General features: G+C 32.1%; 1 protein-coding gene across 3 annotated transcripts in view; it reads right to left on the bottom strand.

The window, feature by feature from the left end:
- LOC137652156 (zinc finger protein GLIS2-like) overlaps window positions 1–7,887 on the bottom strand; it is a 64,551-nt gene that overhangs the window by 7,400 nt on the left and 49,264 nt on the right. For all 3 annotated transcript variants that reach the window (XR_011046206.1, XM_068385361.1, XM_068385360.1), the window contains exon 3: window positions 4,336–4,454. Coding sequence is in view for 2 of the 3 variants with exons in the window: in XM_068385361.1 (XP_068241462.1) it covers window positions 4,336–4,454 (119 nt within the window). In the remaining variant the exon portion in view is untranslated. The remainder of the gene's footprint in view (window positions 1–4,335; window positions 4,455–7,887) is intronic.

Genomic DNA, 7,887 nt, shown 5'->3' with positions numbered 1-7,887 from the left:
GATGCTATAAGCCCAGGGCCCCAACAGGGAAAATAGCCCAGTGAGGAAAGGAAACAAGGAAAAATAATATATTTTAAGAGCAATGACATTTAAATAAATATTTCCTATATAAACTATGATAACTTTAACAGAACAAAAGGAAGAGAAACGAGATAGAATAGTGTGCCTGAGTGTACCCTCAAGCAAAGGAACCCTAACCCAAGATAGTGGAAGACCATGGTACAGAGGCTATGGCACTACCCAAGACTAGAGAATAATGGTTTGATTTTGGAGTGTCCTTCTCCTATAAGAGCTGCCCACCATAGCTAATGAGTCTCTTTTACCCTTATAGATCACTCAAGCCACGGGATTTGCCAACCCTAAATTGGCTGTATTTTGATGTGTTATCATTACTATTACTATTACTATTACTTGCTAAGCTACAACCCTAGTTGGAAAAGCAAGATGCTATAAGCCCAGGGCTCCAACAGGGAAAATAGCCCAGCGAGGAAAGGTAACAAGGAAAAATAAAATATTTCAAGAACAGTAACATTAGAATATAAATATAAGCTATAAAAACTTTAACAAAACAAGCGGAAGAGAAATAAGATAGGATAGCGTGCTCGAGTGTACACTAAACTGGGTAGTTGGTAAATGGGTTTGTAACAAAAAGGACGACGGTGAAGAGATTGTTAATTTTCTTAACAAAACAACGTAGCAACACAGAAAATAAAAGTAAAAACTTTTTTTCCCGCAGAAAAAGTAACATTATAAGAATATTTTACCTTTATTTATCACAGAAATCAGAAATATGAGACATGAATGATGAGACGCTTTTAAGGAAAACAAAAATATATAAATATTTATTTTCATCAATCAGGGGATAAGAAATATGAGGGACACTACTTATCCTATTAGGATAAAACATTCTCTTTTAAAATGTAACAAAATTTGAGAGATAATCACTATCCTCTTTCAATATAACAAGGGGTTAACTACGGCAATGCAATTGTTCAGTTACTACTTTCTTCTTGGTAAGGGTAAAAGAGACTCTTTAGCTATGGTAAACAGCTCTTCTAGGAAAAAGACACTCCAAAATCAAACCATTGTTCTCATAGTCTTGGGTAGTGCATTAGCCTCTGTACCATGGTCTTTCACTGTCTTGGGTTAGAGTTCTCTTGCTTGAGGGTACACTCGGGCACACTACTATTCTGTCTTATTTCTCTTCCTCTTGTTTTGTTAGTTCTCTTGCTTGAGGGTACACTCGGGCACACTACTATTCTGTCTTATTTCTCTTCCTCTTGTTTTGTTAAAGTTGTTATAGTTTATATAGGAAATATTTATTTTGGTGGTGTTGTTGTTCTTAAAATATTTTATTTTTCCTTGTTTCCTATCCTCGCTGGGCTACTTTTCCCTGTTGGAACCCCTAGGCTTATAGCATCCTGCTTTTCCAACTAGGGTTGTAGCTTAGCTAGTAATAATAATAATAATAATAATAATAATAATAACAACATGAAACTAATAAACTTTCTTCATTCAAGAAAATAGCAGCACGTAAAGAAAAATAATTTGAGAGAAGCATAGTTTTTTTATTTATGGAAAGCAGTAATCTCCTTCTATAAAATAGTGTAAGTGTCTAAATATATATACACACACACACACACACACACACACACATATATATATATATATATATATATATATATATATATATATATATATATATGTGTGTGTGTGTGTGTGTGTGTGTGTGTATGTGTGTGTTCAGCTCTCCCCGTTCCTCAGATAGGGAGGAGAGAGAGAGAGAGAGTAGTCATGCCCTGGTGAGAGAGAGAGAGAGAGAGAGAGAGAGAGAGAGAGAGAGAGAGAGAGAGAGAGAGGTGCGTGTTTTTGTTTTCCTTAAAGTATCTTATAATTCATGTCTCGTATTGCTAATTTCTGTGATAAATGAAGGTAAAATATTCTTATAATGTCACTTTTTCTGCCGAGAAAATTTTAAAATTTTATTTTCTGTGTTGCTACGTTGTTTTGTTTAGAAAATTAACACACTCTCTTGACCACCGTCCTTTTTCGTTACAAACCCATCTACCAACTATCCAGTTGAGGGTACACTCGAGCACGCTATCCTATCTTATTTCTCTTCCGCTTGTTTTGTTAAAGTTTGTATAGCTTATATTTATATTCTAATGTTACTGTTCTTAAAATTGTTGATTTTTCCTTGTTACCTTTCCTCACTGGGCTATTTTCCTTATTGGGGCCCACTGGGGTTATAGCATCCTGCTTTTCCAACTAGGGTTGTAGCTTAGCAAGTAATAATAATAATATTAATAATAATAATAATAATAATAATAATAATAATAATAATAATTGTAGATTTTAATACCCCTAATTCTTATTATTATCATCGCTTGTCTTCGTTTATTTAATTATTACCATCCGTCTCCATTCCTTAAGATGAATTCTCTGGCGTAGCGCCGAACCCAAACACTTTGCAGAAGAAGAAGAAATAGAAGAGTCGGTCAAGAAGAAGAAGAACATAATACGGAAGAGGTATTTGTTTTAGAGCCTCGAGTCAAGTGACTAACCGATTCTAATACTTGATTTGGTCGCTACCAATCTTCTTGAGGGTTATGATGATTGGATCCTAATCGGAGGGGGGGGGGGGGGAATGATTGGCTATCACGCGAACCCCAATTCAATAGGGGGACCATTTTTATTCTCTTCCTAAAGTTGCTTTAAACGAGAGGCAATTAGCTGAATTCGGTAGCAGATTCTGTTTTTTTTTTGTGTGTGTGTCTTCAGTCGTTTATATATATATATATATATATATATATATATATATATATATATATATATATATATATATATATATATATATATATATATATATATATATATATATATATATATTTTTTTTGTTCTTAGAGTTTAGTTGCTTTAAACTTATGCCAGAAAAAAAAACTGTCTGGAAACTTAGTAGCTGAATTCGGTAGCAGATTGTTTTTTTTTCTTTTTTCGGTCGTTTATACATTTTTTCTTCTCAGAGTTTAGTTGCTTTGAACTTATGCCAGAAAAAACTGTCTGGAATCTTAGTAGCTGAATTCGGTAGCAGATTTTTGTGTGTGTGTGTGTCTTCGGTCGTTTATACATTTTTTTTCTTCTCAGAGTTTAGTTGATTTGAACTTTTGCCATAAAAAACTGTCTGGAATCTTAGTAGCTGAATTCGGTAGCAGATTTGTGTGTGTGTGTGTGTCTTCGATCGTTTATACATTTTTTTTTCTTCTCAGAGTTTAGTTGATTTGAACTTTTGCCATAAAAAACTGTCTGGAATCTAAGCTATGACTCATCAGTTTTTACCGGTCATGCAACCGGAGAATTCCGAAACCTGCTTCATCTTCTTCTTCTCCTTCTTCATGATATATCGAGTACCGGGTATTAAGAGTCATAATGAAAATGGCAGAAATAACAGACTCATCCCGATGATCAGCATCACGTAATAGATTAAATAATCTTCAATAAAGATGAGAAAGAAGAAGAGCATAATAAGCATATTATAGTTCGTAATTGCTTTCATTTAATTCCCTTATTAGGTTAAGGTTACGCATGCGCACAACTTACTAAACTTTCCTCTTGGTAAGGGTAGAAGAGACTCTTTAGCTATGGTAAGCAGCTCTTCTAGGAGAAGGACACTCCAAACCATTGTTCTCTAGTCTTGGGTAGTGCTATAGCCTCTGTACCATGGTCTTCCACTGTCTTGGTTAAGAGTTCGCTTGCTTGAGGGTACACTCGGGCACACTATTCTATCTTATTTCTCTTCCTCTTGTTTTGTTGAAGTTTTTATTGTTTATATTTATTTTAATGTTACTATTCTTAAAATATTTTATTTTTCCTTGTTTCCTTTCCTCACTGGGCTATTTTCCCTCTTGGGGCCCCTGGGCTTATAGCATCCTGCTTTTCCAACTAGGGTTGTAGCTTAGCCTCTGTACCATGGTCTTCCACTGTCTTGGTTAAGAGTTCTCTTGCTTGAGGGTACAATCGGGCACACTGTTCTATCTTATATCTTATTTCTCTTCCTCTTGTTTTGTTAAAGTTTTTATAGTTTATAAAGGGATATTTATTTTAAAATTGTTGCTCTTCTTAAAATATTTTATTTTTCTTTGTTTTCCTTTCCTCACTGAGTTTTTTTCCCCGTTGGAGTCCCTGGACTTATAGCATCCTGCTTTTCCAACTAGGGTTGTAGCTTAGCATTTGATAATAATAATAATAATAATAATAATAATAATAATAATAATAATAATAATAATAATAATAATAATAATAATAATTAATAATAATAATAATATATCTCTCGCTCACCTGTATGTGTCCGCGCGTGGATCCGCAGATTCTCTTGTCTGCTGAAGCGTTTGTCACACTGGCTGCACACATAGGGCCTTTCGTTCGTGTGGGTACGAATGTGGATCAGCATCTTGTATCTGTGGATAGAAGAGGAAGATTAAGTCAAGATCATAATCAGCCGCAAAGTTCAACTTCTACTTTTCCAAAACAAAAAATAATGTGAAGGTCCCATTTGACCCTCTGAAATAAGATTAGTAGGTCAAATGACCCTCTGACTTCGGGTCAGAATAAGCCCTCTAGACTAAAAAAATGCTTATGTGAAAAGCTTTCTCTCTCTCTCTCTCTCTCTCTCTCTCTCTCTCTCTCTCTCTCTCTCTCTCTCTCTCTCTCTCTCTCTCTCTCTCTCTCTCTCGTTATATAAAACACGGTAAGGGGTAATATACTATAACTTATTGTTCTACAACAAAAGTCATTATATAATGCATAGTGAATAACACGTACTCAAGTCAATAAACAAATGTATAAGATATAATTTTTTTCACTGAACTCTGTACAACATGATTCATAAGAGTTATTCTATTTAATTATTCAAGATTATCGCAAATAACGCAAAGTTTTAGAATATACGAAAGAGAATCGCATCTAAAAGAAAATACGTCAATATTTATATAAAATTAAGCTTTATTTAATAATGCCTTTTTCACATCTCAAACCACTAAACGAAAACACGGTGAATAATAAATATTTTCCCTTAATGCAATAACGTACAATTTTTTTTTTCATAATTCGATTAAAAAGAAACACGGTAAAAAAATAATATTTTCCCTTAATGCAATAGCATTCATTTTTTTTTTCATAATTCGATTTAAAAGAAACACGGTAAAGAAAAATATTTTCCCTTAATGCAATAGCATTAATTTTTTTTTCATAATTCGTTTTAAAAGAAACACGGTAAAAAAAAAATATTTTCCCTTAATGCAATAACGTACAATTTTTTTTTCATAATTCGATTAAAAAGAAACACGGTAAAAAAATAAATATTTTACCTAAATGCAATAACGTAATTTTTTTTTTCATAATTCGATTAAAAAGAAACATGGTAAAAAATTAATATTTTCCCTTAATGCAATAGCATACATTTTTTTTATCATAATTCGGTTTAAAAGAAACACGGTAAAAAAATAAATATTTTACCTAAATGCAATAAAGTAAATTTTTTTTTTTCATAATTCGATTAAAAAGAAACACGGTAAAAAATTAATATTTTCCCTTAATGCAATAGCATACATTTTCTTTTATCATAATTCGGTTTAAAAGAAACACGGTAAAAAAAAAATATTTTACCTTAATGCAATAACGCACAAGAATGTTATTTTTCTTTATAATTTGATCAAAAAGAAACACGGTAAAAAATTAATATTTTACCTTAAATGCAATAACGTACAAGGATTTTTTTTTTATAATTCGATTAAAAAGAAACACGGTAAAAAAATTAAATATTTTCCCTTAATGCAATAACGCACAAGAATTTTTTTTTTTCATAATTTGATAAAAAAGAAAAACGGTAAAAAATAAATATTTTCCCTTAATTCATTAACGTACAAGAATTTTTTTTTCATAATTCGATCAAAAAGAAACACGGTAAAAATAAATATTTTACCTTAATGCAATAACGTACAAGAATTTTTTTTTCATAATTTGATAAAAAAGAAACACGGTAAAAAAATAAATATATTCCCTTAATGCAATAACGTACAAGAATGGTTTTTTCTTTCATGATTTGATAAAAAAGAAACACGGTATAAAATAAATATTTTCCCTTAAAGCAATAACGTACAAGAATTTTTTTTTTCATAATTCGATCAAAATGAAAATAAATAAGTGTTGAAACAACATATTTTGGAGATTACTCTGACAGTCCAAACATCTATTCAATTCTGCTCTCAGACTCAGATTGATATTATTCATATTTTCCCTTTTCAATTTCTATCTTTTGACGTTGTTAATAGTTTATACATGACATATCTGTTTTGACGTTGTTACTGTTTTTAGAATGAGTTATTGTTAATTTGTTCTCATCATTTATTTATTTCCTTATTTCCTTTCCTCACTGGGCTATTTTTCCCTATTGGAGCCCTTGAGTTTATAGCATATTGCTTTTCCAACTAGGGTTGTAGCTTGGCTAATAATAATAATAATAATAATAATAATAATAATAATAATAATAATAATCTCCTATCGTCCAAATGCCGACATCCGTGTGAAGAGGACATAATATCGACGCAAAAATTTATTATTGATATGATATATATTATAATATAATTGCATCCTAAAATTAAAAATCAATTCATTGTCGACATTATATCTTCTTCAAACGGATGTCGGCATATTGCCAGTCGACATTATTACAGTCAACAATATGCCCGTCGACATTATGCCCATCTGCATTTTGTCTGTTCACCTTGATTACAATTACGAAGTTTGCTTAAAACAGACCAACAAAAAATAAACGCATGAAGAGTTGATGAATGAAGTCTGACAGAATACATAAATGACTTAAATTTAATTTCTCTTCCTCTTGTTTTGTTAAAAATTTTATAGTTTATATAGGAAATATTTATTTCAATGTTGTTACTGTTCTTAAAATATTTTATCTTTCCTGGTTTTCTTTCCTCACTGGGATACTTTCCCTGCTGGGGCCCCTAGGCTTATAGCATCCTGCTTTTCCAACTAGGGTTGTAGTTTAGCAAATAATAATAATAATAACAATAATAATAATAATAATAATAATAATAATAATAATAATAATAATAATAATAATAATAATAATAATGCATTATTCAGCAACGTATTAATCACAGATATCTTTATCAAAAGGTTTATGATGAATTTAAAATCATTCAAGCTCGCTCCCTGTCTCATCAGATTTGCTTATACTCATATCTATAATATATTCAGTAAATAAATCTAATTATTCCCTTTGGTAAGTGAAAACAGGTCATGAAGGCATCAGTGAAAACAGTTCAGGAAGGCATCAGTGAAAACAGGTCAGGAAGCATCAGTGAAAACAGGTCAGGAAGGCATCAGTGAAAACTTTTCATGAAGGCATCAGTGAAAACAGTTCCTGAAGGCATCAGTGAAAACAGGTCATGAAGGCATCAGTGAAAACAGTTCATGAAGGCATCAGTGAAAACAGTTCATGAAGGCATCAGTGAAAACATTTCATGAAGGCATCAGTGAAAACAGTTCATGAAGGCTCAGTGAAAACAGTTCAGGAAGGCATCAGTGAAAACAGTTCATGAAGGCATCAGTTAAAACAGGTCATGAAGGTATCAGTGAAAACAGTTCAGGAGGGCATCAGTGAAAACAGGTCATGAAGGCATCAGTTAAAACAGTTCATGAAGGCATCAGCGAAAACATTTCATGAAGGCATCAGTGAAAACAGTTCAGGAAGGCTCAGTGAAAACAGTTCAGGAAGGCATCAGTGAAAACAGTTCAGGAAGGCATCAGTGAAAACATATCAGGAAGGCATCAGTGAAAACATTTCAGGAAGGCATCAGTGAAAACAGT

The sequence above is a fragment of the Palaemon carinicauda genome, chromosome 13 (genome assembly GCF_036898095.1).
Source record: "Palaemon carinicauda isolate YSFRI2023 chromosome 13, ASM3689809v2, whole genome shotgun sequence".
NCBI classification, from domain to species: Eukaryota; Metazoa; Arthropoda; class Malacostraca; order Decapoda; family Palaemonidae; genus Palaemon; species Palaemon carinicauda.
Note: the sequence above shows the minus strand (reverse complement) of the source record. Positions and strands in the feature narration are given on the sequence as shown.